At 37.6% G+C, this 18,327-nt stretch overlaps 1 protein-coding gene across 2 annotated transcripts in view; it reads right to left on the bottom strand.

Moving 5' to 3' along the window:
• The window catches only part of TBC1D8B (TBC1 domain family member 8B), a 67,656-nt gene extending 51,197 nt beyond the window's left edge, over positions 1-16,459 (bottom strand). For both annotated transcript variants that reach the window (XM_023634368.2, XM_023634369.2), the window contains exons 1-3: positions 16,116-16,459; positions 2,505-2,615; positions 287-405 (exon numbers count right to left, since the gene is read on the bottom strand). In XM_023634368.2, the coding sequence (XP_023490136.2) occupies positions 287-405; positions 2,505-2,615; positions 16,116-16,245 (360 nt within the window). In that variant the 5' untranslated portion in view covers positions 16,246-16,459. The remainder of the gene's footprint in view (positions 1-286; positions 406-2,504; positions 2,616-16,115) is intronic.
• Positions 16,460-18,327: the final 1,868 nt, after the last annotated feature.

Genomic DNA, 18,327 nt, shown 5'->3' with positions numbered 1-18,327 from the left:
AAATACAGGTGCTAAATATTCTTTTGATTGAACGAAGGGTTCATTCAAACTCCAAACTCAAGAGATATTGAAATGAAAATATCCCTAAGAGCACTGACAAGGGCACCAAAGAATAATCACTGGCTTTACAATGTTCTTTAACACTGATTCTGACATTCATATGCGAGCTTCTGCCATTCCTGAAAGGCGCCAGTAAAACAGTGACCTTCCGTGCAACATTTGATCCTCAAATAAGAGCTTCAAAGATTTTAATACTCCATCTACAAAATATATCCATGCCACTTACTCTTATTTTTCCTTGTACAAAATTAGTAATATCTTCATTTGAATCAAACACAGATAAGGTCTTCATGATATTTTGTTCCAACCAATCCCAATGTTTGGTTATTTCTTCTCTGTTGGCTCCTGATGAACAATGAAAGAGAATAAAAGACTGAAAGAAAACTCCACAACAAAACTGCTCTTGATATTCACAATCTTAGTTTAAAAAGAAATAAAATTATATTTGCTTATTTTAAAAAATAATGATCATAAAGGAATAAAGGTATTATATTTATTCTCTATTTCATCCTTATATGTGGACATGAACACTATTTTTCATTATAAATAGAATAAAATATTTAATGAAAGAAAAGTAAATATAACTCATGAGAAAAGATATAAAATTCTAAAAACAAGATGTTAATAACTGGTGCCTACAGTAACCGGTATCTTTTAAGAGACTATGCAGAGTACCAGAACATAAATATACATAATTTAGTCCTCGGTCTTCAAATAATACAGTTAGTACTGTGTCTATAATCTGTGACTGAAAACAGCATGCATGTGACAATCCTATGCACACTGTATAAACGTGGATTTCAATTGTGGCAACTCTACTTATCTCAGAAGGTATGAAGCCTTTGCTCAGAGTCAACTCTTTCACTAAAAGACCTACTCAACTTAAAGAAATTTCATGAAGGAGGTTAGAAACCCTGTAGCAAGGTTAAATCCATGTGACCTGCTGAATCAGTGTTAGGTGCCTTGTTAAGGGTCAGACTAAATATTACAGTTGACTCTGGGTTCCTTTGGCTTGAAGAACATTTCAATATCTATCAATCTCCCTCTACAACCCACATACCTTTAAGATCTCCCTAGCATTGAAGATTATACAAATCTCATTCAAAAGAAATATCTTGACTTCTTAGTATGTTTTATGATGTATGGAAAGGGACACATTAAAAAATTTACTGAAACTGCAAAATTGCCTATTTCCTAGAATTCAGTTAGAATTGTTTTCATCTTACTAAAGTCATCATACCAAGTGTAATAACTTTCTTAGATGAACCACAAATAAAAGTCATGAGGAAATTTTAAGGCCTTTATTTTTGATCTTTTAGGTATAAGGAAGTTTCACTAGCAGATAATTACTAAATTTCTGCATCAGGTTAATTTGGGGGAATAAGTTGTATAATCATACTTTTTTTAAGTAGAAAGGATATTTTAGTCTAAATAATTTCTACCAACCAGATTTAGAGTTGAAGTTAGAGATGTCTCATGATGTCAGCAGGTGTAATGTCTTTTTCATTTAGGTGAAATGGCATTCAATTTAAGAGAGCCAAGAGAAAACACTCACCAGAAACACTAACGAAAATTTAGAGGGAGATGCAAAAAACAAGCCACACATCTTAAAAAATTAATTGTATGTTATATGTTCACACATATGAACTATCCAGAAATTCACATGCTTTTTTTTTAAAGTATATCTACTTGATATACTTAAAGAGTATAAAGAGGGGGAGAAGAAAGAGAGAAAGAGAAAAAGGCAGTCTTTCAGCATTAAAAGGCCAGAAATCTGGAATTCTAATTTAGACCAACATTACAATGGCATCATAAAAGAAATAACAAATTGTCACTGTGTTTTTTTTTTATTTTGAGTTGCTTTATTAGGAAAAATATTCTAATTCCTTTTCAACCCACAATTTATATATGTGGAAGCGTCTGAACCACCCCAGCATGAATGAATATGTAGCATTACCTGTAAGATATCCCTTCATATTTCTTTGCGAGAACATAAGTGTCTACCTAAAAAAGGGTCACTTTTTTAGGCTTATACTTAAAGGGGACATCCTTTAAGTTTTGGGCTTGATTCTCCTCATCTGAGTTACTAGAAATGAAACAAAGTATTTCATGGGGAGTCCTCGTCTTCCCAGCAGTTGGGTGAAGCAGGAGAAGTTGAAGAAAGAAGTCATCTAACAGTAGCACTGAGCAAACTTTGCTCAGAATCAGCACTGTTGGAACACATGCTTCAGGTCCCTGAATCCACACTAATGGATTTTTTAAAAACCATAATAATCTGTAATCCTTCTTAAATAAGCAATTAGATGCCTTGCTATTCTCTCAAAACAGAGCTGCACATTTAACTCGTTTCTAAATCAAAACAACTAGGGAGTATAAATAAATCTAAATATTCAATTTCTTAATATCCTTATTTGCTTGAATAATATTTTTAAAATCATACTTACCACATGCAATTGACAGGTAAACTTGAGAATCTGGTGTCTGGTGTAGGATGCGAAATGGAGCTACTTTAGCAGTAGAGTCTAAGACTGAATCAAGAGTCCCAACCAGAAGCCCTGTTGTAATAAAGAGACTATTGAAATAAGGATTTGACAAGACATAAAATCAATATCACTTCATATGACAAACCACCAAAGGATTAATTTTTTTAAAATTTCTAGTCCAAGGTTTCCTTATATTTTTCTTAAAGAAAAAATATATTTGGGATGAAGAGATTACAGGGTTCTGATGTGAGTTGTGCTTGAGAAAATTATATTGCAATAAAAAAGAAAGTCAGGTTCAATTGTCCAAATGTCATGATATATTTGCAGCACTTATATACCTCCTTTACAAGGCTGTGTATATAGCAGATAAGAATGTAGATTTTGGTACCAGAGACTACCTGAGTTTGAATCCTGGCTCTGTTACTTACTTGTGTCAATTGAGCCAGTTGTATTACCTTTTCATCATTCCCATTTATAAAATAAAGGGGTTAAAATAGAACCTAACACAAAAGGTTGTTGTAAAGATGAAATGAGTTATTACTACATATAAAACACTTAGAACAATCCTCAGCACATAGTAAAACACTTAACGTTAGCTAATTCTATTATTATATAAGAAAATCTTGGATATTTAAAAAAGATAAAACCTTGATTAATTAAAATGCTTAGGTAAAGGTATTTTCTTTTTAACAATTCTTTTTTCCTCAATTTGGAATTCAAGGCTTTTGATCAATTCGTTCCAATTTAATTATTCCTACTCCTCCCTAGAACAAAGTTTGCTGTTTTCTTAACAATCAATCAATTTCTCCTTTAGGGTCTTTGCTAAGCGATTCTCTTTTTACCTAGAAATGCTAATGCAAGTCATCTAGCTCAGTCCAGCTAGTCCAAATTCTACATTTTCTTCAAGATCCACTTCCCCTATGAAATCCTCACTGGCAACCCTAAGCAATAATGCCTTCCTTTTTCTCTGATTACTTATAGCACTTAAAAGTCTATACGACACAACCTAGCATTTTGATTATTAGGCTAGTTATTACAACTACTTTCTAAGAGCTTCATACATATTAATCTTGTCTCCTCTACATTATTAGTTCTCAGAGGAGAACAACCATGCCTTCTACTTGTGGGTTTGTATCCCTAACTTTCAACATATTGCTGGCACAATAGGAGCAAAATTTGTTGACTTAACTATATCAATGAGATGGCTGAAATATATATCTACCTTCCTTTTCTGGAAGCTTTGATTAGTTGAGTGTTGGTTTTGCTTTTTGAGGCATTTCTCTTTAATTTAGAATACAGATTTTTGAGAAAAAAATTGAATCAATTATAAACCAGATTTTTGGCTATTTTCCCATCTTTACCCACTTAAAAGAAGTTAAGATTTCAAGCAAGCTTTGCATGAAAATATAGGTAGGTTGGCAGATGTGAGTTAGGAAGTTATTATAAGCATAGAGGGAGGTAAATTAGATGAGTAGGAGATAGAACAAAGAAATAAAGAGAAATTTCATTCACCTGAAAGGAAAACGTAGGCGAGTGGATGTAGGAATCAGTAAAAAGTAAAAATAGGAGTCACAAATGCAGCATATTATCAATTAGCAATCTGACAGAGGGTTTTGATAGTAGGGATAAAATATCGAGAAAGAAGATTTTGGCAATGGCAACGTGTGCAGATTATTGAGAAAAGAAGTTGTCTGATATGGGGGCCGGCCTGGTGGCGCAGCGGTTAAGTGCGCACGTTCTGCTTCTCAGTGGCCGGGCATTTGCCAGTTCGGATCCCGAGTGCGGACATGGCACCGCTTGGCAAAAGCCATGCTGTGGTAGGTGTTCCATATATAAAGTAGAGGAAGATGGGCATGGATGTTAGCTCACGGCCAGTCTTCCTCAGGAAAAAGATGAGGACTGGGAGTAGTTAGCTCAGGGCTCATCTTCCTCAAAAAAAGAAAAAAGTTATCTGATATGAAAAAAGTTACAGTATGAATAGAAGACTTTAAGAAATAGAAATAAGAAAATCCAGACAAATATTATGAAAGAGGAGGTACTTAGGAAGAGAGAATAGGAATGAAGAGGAGAGACAGAGGAAGTAATTATATTTCAACTAATAATGAATTACTAGGGGTTTTGGAGATAAAAGTAAAAATAATTCTATCATTTTCAGTATGAAGAACTGACTGAGAAATTGGAGATCTGGCTAAGAGATCAAGGATAAAAAGTAAAAGCGGAAGTTGTCCAAAGATAAAGAAAGAAAAGTGAGAGCTACACATATGCAGATAGCCTCTTCAGAGCAATGTGACTGAAATTATCCAGGAAATGGAAAAAAGGAAAATGTTCTCAGTTTGAAGACAAGAAAGTAAAAATACTCAAAGATAAAAGAGTGGTAGTAAAAGACAACCAAAAGAGGTAACTATCTTCAGGTTGAAAAAACGGATTCAAGTATATGAACATCTATGTATATAAATATAGATATAATAATGACAAAATTATCAAAATAAATAAATTATAACTGCAAAAATAGCATTTATTAAACACAGCACTGTTTTAGCTCCTAGATTTGCCTTTCAAAAATTTAAATTCTAAAATAGATTTCAAAAAAGTAATTTTAAATTTGAGAGGAAAATCATTTATTTCACCTTTACCACACTTCAAATAAAACTAGCTCAAATTCTATTTCCTTATTTACATACACTAAAAAAAGCAGTATTAGAAGAACTCAAGAAAGAACCAAGAGGTAAAGAAAAGTTTGGCTCAGCTGAAAGATAACAGTGGTAGTGTGGATGTGTGAGGAGGCAGAAGAAAGGACAGGCCACAGATAATCATTCCTGAGTAACATAATAACAATTAGTTCTCTGATAGAAAATTTTGAGGCTGGGGACAAAGTGGTCAAAATCACTGACAAGAAGGTCATTTTTTTTGCAGCAGAAATGTTTGCAAGATTCTAAGTGCCTTACACTATATAGAAAGGAAATTGTTCAGTTTTTCAGTGCATTAAATCAGGCAGTTAGTATAAAACTATGCAACAAATAATTTGGAAGCTAGCGCTAGAATACATTTCCAGTTGCTGGGGGAACTCTTCCAGCTCATTAAGCTATAATCATCATCAAGTCGCTGCAAGTCATTCAGGAATCAATATGTGCCAATGTCTGGGTTCTAAAAGTACAAGAAAACAAGCAGATAACTGTGGGTTGCTTTTCCATATACCCAGAGGTTTATCATCTGACAGCCTGAACATCCAAAGTCATGAATCAGCCTACACATGGGAAGTTCTACACTGTAGTAAATTGGGAAGAGAACAGATACTGCCAGCTGCATGACAGAACAAGAGATTTAAATATATCAAGAAATTCAAATCATCCTTTGAATGTCTATAACCAAGTAAGGTACCGATGTTCTACACCTGGTAAAGGTCTATGAGGTTTTGGTAGCATTCTGCCATATAAGTAACACCAAACTTCTTAAGAAAACTCACCACCATAACTGACATGAAGTACTTTTTATTAAATGGCATAGCAAGATAACAAAAAAGCAAAGTTCTATGATTTTTTTTAAAAATAGACAATTTGCAGGTAATGACTATTGTTCACCAATCATTTTTTTTTTTTTTTTGGCTGAAGGGAGATAGAGTACCACTGACCTTAGAGATGAAAAATATCCTAACAGGTCATGTAGTCCAACCTTTAGAACATTCATCTACTCTAGCATCCCTGGTAGAAAGCCTAGCTTTTCCCTTTAAAACCCCAGTGAGTTTACTTCTCCCAAAGACAGCCTAGTGCATTGGTGGGAATTTCTATTAATTACAAAGGCCTTTCTAAAATATGAAAGGATTTATATATCCAAATGTCACGGTCGGGCTGGCTTCATGAGATTGTGACCTGTCCATAGGGCCCCATGCTCAAAAGGGCTCTGTGCTTGGTTTAATGCTCTGCTGTCACCGTCTTGAAATTCTTAATTCTTGAACAAAGAGCCTTGCATTTTTATTTTGTATTGGGCCCCACAAATTAGGTAGCCGATCCTAGTTACAGCGGTTATCTCTGGGCAGTGGGTGATCATTATTTTCTTTATACAGATTTTCTGAAATTTTTATGAGTATTTTTAACCTTTAAGATAGAAAAATAAAGCTATTTCTTACACACTTAAAAAAAAAGAAAAAGGAAGATCTTTCCTAGGATAAATAAAATGCTACTTCCTTGCAACTTTGGGGCAATACAAAACATATACTCTATCCAACATGACGGGTCTTCAGATATTATGGGTTATAGCTATCGTCTGCTCTTGCTTATTCTTTTCTTCTCCTAGCTTAAAATATACCTAGCTCTTTCAAATGTTTGTTGCATGAGATTGTCTGTGCCTCTTATTATTTCTTTTACTATTCTCTTAACATAAAAGTCTTTTATAAAATGTCATTCAAACCTGAAGACCACATATAATCTGAACAAATGCAGGGTTTTTTGCTTGTTTGTTTTTGCTTTTTCTCCCCAAAGTCCCCCAGTATATAGTGGTATATTTTAGTTGTGGGTCCTTCTAGTTGTGGAATGTGGGACGCCGCCTCAACGTGGCCTGAGGAGTGACACTATGTCCGTGCCCAGGATCTGAACCAGCGAAACCATGGGCTGCAGAAGCGGAGCGCCCGAACTTAACCAATCCGTCACGGGGCTGGCCCCCTGGAGGGTTTTTTAATATTGTGGGCTCCATGATTCTATTAACGCAGTCTAAGATCACACATTTTAGCCACTACGTCATATTATCATACCAAGCTTGTGATCAACTAACCTACTTTTATCTCTTTCACAAATATTAGCACCAACCTAGGTATTCTCCATCCTGTATAGCTGATTTATTTAAAAACCTAAATGCAGTTTACATTTACCCACGTTAAATTTTATCTCATTGATTTCAACTGAGCATTCTAACTTTCCCAGATCTTTCTGAATCTTGATTTTTATCTTCTATGATAGTGATTCTCAACCCAAACTGCAAATTTGAATTATTTGGAAGAGTTACTGAAACTACTCAAGATTAAGTTTCAAAACTACTAAAGCCCAGGGGCCGGCCCGTGGCCGAGTGGTTAGGTTTGTGAGTTTCACTTCAGCAGCCCAGGGTTTTGCCAGTTGGAATCCTGGGCGCAGACATGGTACCACTGGTCAGGCCATGCTGAGGTGGCGTCCCACATGCCACAACTAGAAGGACCCACAACTAAAAATATACAACTATATACATGGAGGGCTTTGGGGAGAAAAAGGAAAAAAAAAACTTAAAAAAAACCCCAAAACACAAAACTACTAAAACCCAGAAATTCTAATTTATCTGGGTAGGGCCTGGGTACTCTATTTTTTTCCTTAACTTTGTATTAAAAAATTTTTCAAACATACGAACAAAATAAAGAGAATAATATTTTGAAACTTCTATGTGCCCATCACCTAACTTTAATAATTATCAACGTTTTGTCAATTTTCTGTCATTTATCCCTCCTGGAGTATTTTAAAGTAAATCCCAGATATTATTTTGCCCATAAATACTCCAGTGTCATTTAGTTTATTTTAAAAGGTTCTCAGTTGAATATAGCATGCAGCCAGTATGGAGAAAACTGATCTATGCTATTAATTGTCCCTTTCAACTTACAGACACTCGCAAATTTGGTAAACATTCCTTTTTTTGTATTAGGTAAATGATAATGACAAACAGGCAAGACCAAGGGCTGAGTAGTGGAGGAGAGACCATTAAAACAGCCACAGCTTGAAGGTGGTACTCATTATCAAAGTGTTGGTTTATTACACTTCAGTTTGACAAGTGGCTCTTTCTGCTTGTAAACTAGATTGAGTGCACTGTGTAAGGCAACACTGCTCTAGCTGCAGAAGAGTCATTTAAATGAACTTCCTAATTACAAACAAGGTTTATTTCCATTCTAAGTAAAATGTTCGAGTATAAATTTTGGCCATAAAAATGACTGCTGGAACGTTACAGTAGATTCTGTATCTTGTCATAACCTGCCATGTTTATACAGTCAAACAAACACACCTTTACTGAATTTTTTATAATCTCAACTTCCTTAAATGTTAATAAACAAACTAATTAGTAAAACGCCAAAACACTTAGCAGGAGATACACTCAAATAGGAGAAAGTAGTGTTTTCAATAAAGGTTGTGGGTTTTCCTGATTCTATTGCTTTTGCTACCAGATCTAAGTCCTTAAAACAGGACTGGGAAAGCTGCCAACTTTAAGAGTTTTGGAAAACAGTTAATAAAAATGATTCTTCTTTTGTCCTGTTTTCCCTCTCCCTGCACTCTTTTAAAGACATTTACGAAAACTGGATATATGTAAGAACTCATTTCCTTCCCTAACTGAAATCTTAGTTCATTAAAGGTTTTAGAGTTTTTTTAGGGAAGTAACTGATGCCACAAATGGCAGATTACAATGTCATGTGGGAAAAAAAATACGTGAATTATCAATCAAACGCACCTACATTTCTAAAGATTAAAACATAAGGAAACATGAGAATTGTTACCATCTTTATTTACAGCACCTTCTTACACTTCAAGACTTATATATCACTGTATAAAAAGAGTGGCCCTCAGAAACTTAAAGAAAATACAACATCTGAATTCCTAGGTGCAAAGCAACAAGCAAATGTGGCAGCAAATGAATCAACTCATATACAGCACAGTACTTTAAGAATATTATTTAAAAGAACTGAAGCTGGCCATTATTCTGCTTAGTTTAAAACAAGAGGACAACTAATATAATGATAAAAATCAACAAATGTGATTATCCCTTCTTTTATAAACCTTCACTTTTTTATACTGGATTAAGGGAGAAAAAAACAAGACCACGTAGGCTGGAGTTGAAAGAGCAGTGGAGACAAAAAACAAAGGTTTAATTTTCAGTTCCCTTTAATTCTCTATTCTCAGGTTTTCCTCTTCTATAGATGAGGACATTGCTCTTCAACAACTTTTTCTAGTTGCTAAGGGCACTGTATCTTCAGTCTCCTATTTTCAACCACAAACAAATGAATCTGGAATTCTTGCTGTGTCCCCAACAACTGCCATCTTTTGCTTTTGCACCATCATATTATTCCTCCCACTTAGAATGTCCTCCCATTTCTCTTTACCAAACTGGTTCTTGGCAAGATGCTTCACAGATGTCACATTGGAATGAATTCTGCCACCAGAATATCACCTATTGTTATTAATCACCACTTTTAGGAAATCTTTGTATCATTTAACAAGACATCTGAGAAGCATACTTTACACCAGAGCTCGCCTTGGAAAACTGCTTTGGGGGTTTCAAATACCCCTCATTCATGACTATAAACCACCAAAACCAGGCTGATATTATTACTGATTACCAAACCAGGCTGATATTATTACTGATTACCCCAGTAATTATATATTTGTTTGCTTGCTTGTTTATTATTTGTCTGTCCCACCAGATTATAAACTCTGCGAGGGTAGGAACTATTTCTGTTTTTTTTTCTTTTTTTTTTGAGGAAGATTAGCCCTGAACTAACATCTGCCACCAATCCTCCTCTTTTTGCTGAGGAAGACTGGTCCTGAGCTAACATCCGTGCCCATCTTCCACTTCTTTCTATGTGGGATACCTTTCACAGCATGGTTTGACAAGCGTTGCCATGTCCGTACCCAGGATCGGGAACCGGCAAACCCCGGGCCGCCAAAGCGGAATGTGTGTACTTAACCGCTGCGCCACCAGGCCAGGCTCAGAACTATTTCTGTATTATTCACTACTCTATATCCAAGACTCATGACAGTAGTCAGCTATGACCCCATTTCTCTGCTTCCCTTCACAGCAAAATTCCTAGAAAGAAATACATATATTCACTCTACCAGCAAATATCTGCTTGGCTCATATACTCTAGTCCCTCTGGTCTCTGCTCATAGGTCACCTTAAACAGGCCTTCCCAGACCAAAATTATCTAAAATACTAACCCCTGCCCCTATCACTATACCTCACTTTCTTTTTCTTCATATCACTTGTCACCACCAGCTATATAATATATTATTTATTTGCTATCCTCAACTAGAATATTAGCCCCATGACAATAGGGATTTTGTTTTATTTACTGCTGTTGTCTCCAGCACCTAAAACAGTGCTTGGTTTTTAGAAGGCATTTGGTAAATATCTGTTGAATGAATGTATCCTGTACATCACATTTACGATTGACTCTTACCTTTTATGCTTATATAGCAGCAGCAAAACGTGGAAAAATGGGCAAATTTTCTAACACAAAGCTAATATAAAATCCATGTCATAGCTGTACAGCAACATGGTAAACATATAGTGCCCTTTATTTTATTAGTAATTTTTAGCTTAACTTATATCCATAGTCCTTCCACAACCGTCCACCAGAAGCATGGGCTTTCACCAGCTGAATCATTATTTTTTCTTCAAGTATTATGTTTTGAAAAATATAACTAAGGGAACTAAAGTTACATGTAGTCTTCGCTATCACTCAGTAAGACAAGTGATGCTTCTATCTGTCGAAGCACTGTTTGAGAACTTCTAGGTTTGGGGCAATCATAGATAAAAAAGAAACGCTCTCATCACATTTTATTCCAATACTTGTACCTCATCCTGATTATAAATCATAAATGCATAATCTCTATCATACCAAAATTCTTGAATGAATAACTATCAACGTTTTGCTTTTGCTGTGATATCATTGCATACTGGACGTATTCAATGTTACTACTCCAAATCCATTTCCATATACATGGGAAAAGTAATAACTAGGGAAAATGGCACAAATATAGATCCTCCTTTGGTCTTCAGGTACAGAAAATGGCACTTACCATCCTCCTACATTAATAGACAAATGAGCATCAAATGTTCATATTGTTGCTCACAGGTTTCAAAATTAATTTGACTCACATAACAATGCCATGAGGTAGGGAAGATAAGTTTTGTTCCCACTTTACAGATGAGAAAACAAAGCCGTTATAAAATAATCACAGCTAAATAGAGACATAAAAATATTAAAGAGTCAGGGAAGATAAAAGAAGCAGGGTTAATGGGGTAAGTAGAATCACTGGACTTGGTGGGACATTCACGTATTTGTGGATGTTGGTTTGTAGCTGACTTATAAACAAAATCCCATAGGGTCACCCCTGGGGAGGGAAAATTACACTGTGCTCCGTTCCCTCCCTGGAACATTTTGATTCATGTGAAATTAGGTAAAAAGGTACCTTTAAACATCTCTGACTAAGAAAGGACAGCTTTTTAGGAGGTTCTGAAAAACAAAAGTCAGTAAGTGTCATCACTTTTTAGTCTTGTGTTTTTCATTAGAATGAAATCTACTTGATAGCAAATATTAGTTTCTTACTTACATTAGAAATCTCCAATATCTTACCCAAAAAAACCCTCTTTGCACACATCTACATCATTACTACTTTAACTTAACTCTTGAAGACTGAGGATTCATGACCCTAAGGCGAAGTGGAGTAGCAGTTTCCAGCCTATGCTTAAGGAAGGAAACACCCCAGTAGCAAGCAGGGAGGGGAAAGGGAGAGAGAGCAGTGTATCAATAGGTATCTAAAAAAAGGTCTGAAGCTTATAGGTATGCAGTCAATAATCCTTCCACTACCACCAAGAAAAAGTGGTGGCACTAACCATCCTTCATATCTCAAAACCTCCTACAAAGCTGTCCTTTCTCATTCAAAGAGATCTTTAAAGGTACTTTTTTACTTGATTTCACATGGATCAAAATATTCCAGGGAGGGAAGTAGGAGGGGATCCCACATTGTGATTTGCCCTCCCTTGGGATTTATTAATTTACTGTCTGTGTGTTCGTGTGTGTGTGTGTGTGTGTGTGTAGAGGGGTTGATCTTTTCTTATCTAAAATGAAATGGCATGGCCACCCTTTGGGCACCCCGGCCCCAGTAATGAGGTACTTGGGAGGCCAAAATTTTATCAGATGGTTCCTTTGTAAGCATGGAATGAAGGAATAGTTTGCTAAGAAAAACTTAATGAGAACATTTTCAGAGTTGGGCTCCTTGAGTTCAGGGTGGAGAAAAAGAATAGAAAAGCCTTACATATTTGAGGGATGGTCACTAAGAAGTTTTTTAAAAGGCTACCTTACTGTTTATTAGGTAGGTGTTTAATTATGACAAATTGTTTACGCGGTGATTTGTTAAGTTTATATAAATATCATAAAACATTTTGAAGTGGAAAGCTCATTTCAAATGTTATCATGTTCTAGTTTTTACAGATGCTTTAATTTCAAAGTAATGCTGCCAAGATGAGAGGGAAGATAAGGAAACAGAATGTCTAAAACTCCTCCATTTTAATAAGCTTTATGTCTTAGTCTTTGTTCAAATCACAAAAACAAGGGCTACTGAGGGAGACTATCAATCCAACACACAGCAACTTGCTTACAGTATTCAGATATGGGAAACTCAAGAGTAAAATACGCATAACAAACTATCTAAATTAAAGCTTCCTGACTGGCAGATCCTCCTAAGTCCCACAACCCAGAGTACTCAACAGGATGTAGCCCCATAGTTCCACTTATGCAGTAGCTCCCATCTGCCAAGCAGAGCAAATTGTTGATTTGTGCTTAATAAGCCAAATATGCCTGAATTATTTTTAACTACATAAAACCAGGTACTAAATTTAGGTGCCACAGAAAAGTCATTTTATCAGCCAGGAGGAACAAGGGATAATGTAAAGGAACTGCAAAAATTCAGAAGGAGGAATTACTTCTCTAAATGAAAGAAAATCACTTTATCTGTAAAAAAAAATCTTATATATAATAAAAATGTCCACAAGATAGTTCACCCTGCTATAAACTAGGACAATTAAAGTTAGGCAAACGGTAAGTAATCTACCAAATTTCCACCAGAAGTGTTTCAGAAATTTAGAAACGGACCTCAGAATTCTAACTTCCAAACTAGGCTTCTGATATAACCATCCTAGAGTTCTCTGTTGCTCCAATTCCATTATTAGAAAAAAGAGAGAGCCAACTAACTTCACCAAGTCCACAGAGAAAGTCATTACATTGCTGGTAGTTATTGCCAATTATCACACGGCAAAAAAATGAAATCTTAAAGAAGTACAACTATTAACATTTCTAGATGGTCATTATCTTTTCTTTATTAAACAAAATATGTAAACAACTCTTTTAAAGGGGTAGCACATAACATCGGATTTTAGCAAACCAAATGGGCAAAGGCAAGCTTATGCTGGCACACAAACTCCTGTGAGAGCTAATGCAAATGTGGATTAGTGGCGAAGCACAGCAAAGCTCTTGACTTCACCATTTTAAATAAGAATACAGTAATTGAGCAGCCATGAAAATCAGCACACACTTCTGCTCTGGACCAAAAAAACCACACCAAACCTTAAAAAAAGTCTCTTTGCTCCTTTCTGATTCAGTTTGTTTAATTTACATAAAATACAGTGCCAGCTCTCATGTGGTAATTTCAAGCATCTGACAGGTAAAACAATCATGCAGAGAACAAATTGACCACAAAAATGGGGCTACAGCTATTCTCAACATACATGTGTGGTAGAAATCTTGGTTCATTTCTTCAGACAAATTTCTTATTCCAGAGACATGGGGAAGAGTAAATGGGAGTGGGAAGGATAGAGATAAGAAACTGGTGCAACTGGTCCATGCTTTAAGAAAGTTTACCAAATGAAAAACAAGTCACAGAAAACAAGGAATGATTATTTACGGAAATTAGCAACAAGTAAAAATCCACTTAATACTACATTACAGTGATTTGATTCTCAAGAATCTGATTTACCTATTACTTTTCAGGAATACAATGGTACAAAATGAAATACACTTCTTTGGTTAATGTAGGCAGGAACATCAGAAAAATTTTGGTCAAGTAAAATTATGGGGAACCAAAATATTATGCTGTAACACAGGGCTATAAGATCTATTTTAAATATATTCTGACCTGGTCTCAGTAGACGCAAGAGGGTAAATTACATCACTGGGTAATTGTGAATATTGATTCTCAAATTTTAATCTGGAAAATATATGCATCTATTAAGTGGAAAGACTCCTTTGAAAAATAACACTTGTAATTTTTAAAAATCAGAAAATGGCAAGATGTCAAGTATAACGAGGCAATTTTTGTTGCCGTATTTTCAAGAGGCTCTTTTTAGAAGCTGGATCAGACAAATAGGTCTTGCAAGATTTAAAAAATATATATCCTGTAGAATGTCAAAATTCTTTCCACTCTGGGGGTGGCTTACTAAAAGGAAATAGTACATGTTTATCACCTTCTTAACAACATATAGGGATTTGGCATCTACTATGATGTGAGGTAGACATCATTTTACAGAAGAGGAAAAGCAATGTCATCTCCATGAATCTTTACCAACACCTTCAGTTATTTGGTTATAATTATAATTTGCCTGATTTACTGGTTACTTCCCCCTAACCTCACCCTCTCCCCCTTATCCAGATAATGAGCACTTCAAAGGCAGAGAACTTAATTTTAATTGTCTTTGTACCCTAGCAGTTCATGTGGCACACAGTAGGTGCTTAAGGTTGAATAAACGAAAGAATTTGTCGAAATGTCATTCAAAAGAGGAGGATGAGACTAAAATGCAGGGTTTTGGCCTCTTCCCACTATATCATGCTGCCTAAATTAAGCCTAGTCGACCAGTCCAAGACCACAGTAACAAACTAGAAATTGTCAGGTAGAAGAGCTCTGGTCTCCACAACGTCCAAAAGTTTGAATGTCCTGCTCGAGACGAGTGGTCTCAAAGTACAATTCTTTGGAGGCTTTAAACACTTGACCAAGGAACACTTGATTTGTAAATCAAAGAATTGAAGGCAGGATGGATTCGGCGGGAAGACTTCAACTTCCGTTTGTTTAATTGGTTTGCTTACAATCATGGCTTTGAAAGAAAGGGCAGCGCCAAACACTCGAGAGAAATGAATTACGACGGTTACTTTGAGAAGGGATCCTCAGGATTGAGAATTTGGAGACGTAGTAAAAGACGCTCAAGTGGGGAGAGGTCGGCAAATCTGAGACCTACCCCTCGCCCTCCTTCACCCCCGGGCGCCCCTCCCCCGCAATCTCCCATTTGAAGCCCATCCCTCAGGATGTGATTGGGGGTCCTCCCGGTCTCCTCGCCATCCTCCCCGCCCCCCACAAACACGCTTACACTCCCCAGGGTGGCGATCACCGACAGGGGGGTCTGTGAAAAAAGTTCAGTACCCAACTGCGAACTGGCCTCTGTTACCAGCCTAAACGCGACCTGTTGAGGTCTAACACTCGTCATCAGCCCCCTCCCCCATGGGAAGCGACAGGACAGGTACTTTGCCTCAGAAGAACCCCTCCTTTGCCTCAGATTCTTCCTCTGCCTCGGAAACAACCCCTCCTCCCCTTTCCCGTCCCACCCAAAGAGCAACAGCTCGTCCAGGGAGGCAGTCTCCTGAGTCGGGGAGGGAGGGCAACCGAAAGGTGGCGGCGGGAGAACCCCAGCCCCTCCGCCCAGGGTTTGGGATCCGGCGGCGGGTGGCGACGAGTAACAGTTTTCCTCACCACCTTTTAAGTACCAGCGAACACGGCCCCGAGGCGGGTGGGGGTGGCCACAGCTTACCTGTGAGCCCCCCTCCGCCTTCCTCCCCGTAGCCCCGACGCCGTTGCAGCACGAAGTAGTCGTTGGACCTTTCCATCAGCCACAGCTTCAGCGCATTTTTCAGGAGCACTTCCTCAGGCTTCAGCCACATCGCGAAGAACTTTGTGCCGCCCGGGAACAGCGACCCAGATGCCCTCCTCACCTCACCCTCCACCCGCCTCTTCCCCTCTACTTCTCCTCCCACCAAATCTTCCTCAGGCGGCAGCGGCTCAGGTTCGGGTTTTCCACACTTCCCCCAACCCTCCCTTCTCTCCCACGTATGCAGCGAGCTTGCCAACTCCCTCCCACCGCGCTACCGCCCGACTGGGAAATAGTCCCACTTCTTCACCTCCTGGAAGTTGTAGTTTCCTACCCGCTTTTCCGGACTCAACCAACTGGAGCGCGGGACTACACTTCCCACAATCCACTGGGGTGAGAGCTGGGTAGGGGTGCTTTCAAAGCGGGTCCCGCCACCAGTTAAGTGTATGTTGCCTATCTAAAGTTTAAAGCGTTTTTTCTTCAAATGAGTGAGCCCCAGGTATAGAAGTCTTGCTGCTTCTGGTCGTTTTACAGCCAAGGGTGTCGAACTGTAGAAAACAAAGTTTCCGGAATTTTGGAGTAACGAATTGCCCATTCTGGGAAGCAGCAGTGGCAGCAACTAATATTTCATGAGCTCTTACTACGTACTAAGGCGATTTCGCGTACATTATCTCACGTAATCCTTGCAGAAGTCTTGCGAAGTAGATCTTATTCCCCACTTTGCACGTAAATAAACAAAAGTGCAGACAGGTGAGGTGATTTATCCAAAGTCACAGGTAAGTGGAGTCTGATACGATTCCTTGTCTAATTCAAAATCTTCCTTAGATTAAGCTCTTTCTGCCCATGCAGGAAGAATATAAAATCTCCAGAAGCCACGCGGTTTTCTTCACGCGGTGCACCCCTCCCTTACCCCATCGCCGCCTCAATCTGTTTATTTAACTAATGTAATCAGCCACAGAAAATGTGTTGTCCGATTTTGCTTTTCAAGATCTAAACAATTTATGAGCAATTTTTTTTCTTTCTTAAACTCTTTTAAAAAATCCTTTTCAGGGCAGCCTTCACCTCTTCGTACCTTGGCAATGATATGCAGCCACTTAAACATTAAGGTGAATGAGGTCGGTAATTTGCATGACATCGCAGTGAGGAATTATTTGAGGGACGCGTTTTATTTATTGCGATAACTAAACCCACCAAAATTAAAGAGTGCACTAAAAGCGAAAACAGTTTTATAGGAATGAACGACTTGGGAGGCAGTGCACAAAAAACAAGGGGCTCTTGGCAAGCTATTTTGAGAATGAAGCCTCAAGGCCATTTGGATAAAAAATGGGGTGCGGCACACCCAGATGCCAAGTCATGGAGCCAAAGAACTCTGCCTTGGAGGAACGTCTCTGGCTTAACTTTCCCAAGATGTGGGCCAGCTCAAGGGAAGCAGGTGTGTGCTACAAGCAGGGATTTTTCTTGGGGGTGAGAACAGGGTCAATTTGGGATTCTCTTCCACTAAGAGGCAGTAAGTAGTCCCAAGGCAGCTTTCTGGAGAGGATAGGAGGAGGCAATCTTCCCACAGCCCAAACTGCAATGTATTCTTGGGAAAAGCCATCCCAATTTGGATGTGTACTAAGGAAGATCATTTCTTACCTTCTTGGTGAAAGATCAGTAAATGAAGCAAATGGAGAGATGTGAGGTGTCCTTCTTTCATTCACCGTTACTTTCCATTTTTATTTCCTTCCTCATCAAACCCCATTCTTTTCCAATACCCTTAAAAGTTAGAGTTGTGGCAAAGGCTGTCCAAAACTGGACGGTTCCTCTGCCTCCTTACTCGGTAACTTCAACCAGATATATCTACATGCTCCCTGTTATAGAATCAGACCCACTTTTGGCTCATAGCAGGGCATTTAGTAAACAAATATTTCACTGATTATGTAAGAAAAGACTTTTTTCCAAATTAAATCACCCCTGTGATATAAAATTTTGGCTTGATCATAAACTATATTTCCACCCTTTGCAAATAAAAGTATTTTTCTGAAAGTGCCTTAAAAAACAAAACATGTCACTCTATTCACTATTCAGTTGTGTACGGTCATGTAAATTGTTTTTAGGTAAGAACTGGAATTACAAACTGCCTTGGATATCACTGCTGGTACTGTACTGGTACTAT

This window comes from Equus caballus, chromosome X, assembly GCF_041296265.1.
Source record: "Equus caballus isolate H_3958 breed thoroughbred chromosome X, TB-T2T, whole genome shotgun sequence".
NCBI classification, from domain to species: Eukaryota; Metazoa; Chordata; class Mammalia; order Perissodactyla; family Equidae; genus Equus; species Equus caballus.
Note: the sequence above shows the minus strand (reverse complement) of the source record. Positions and strands in the feature narration are given on the sequence as shown.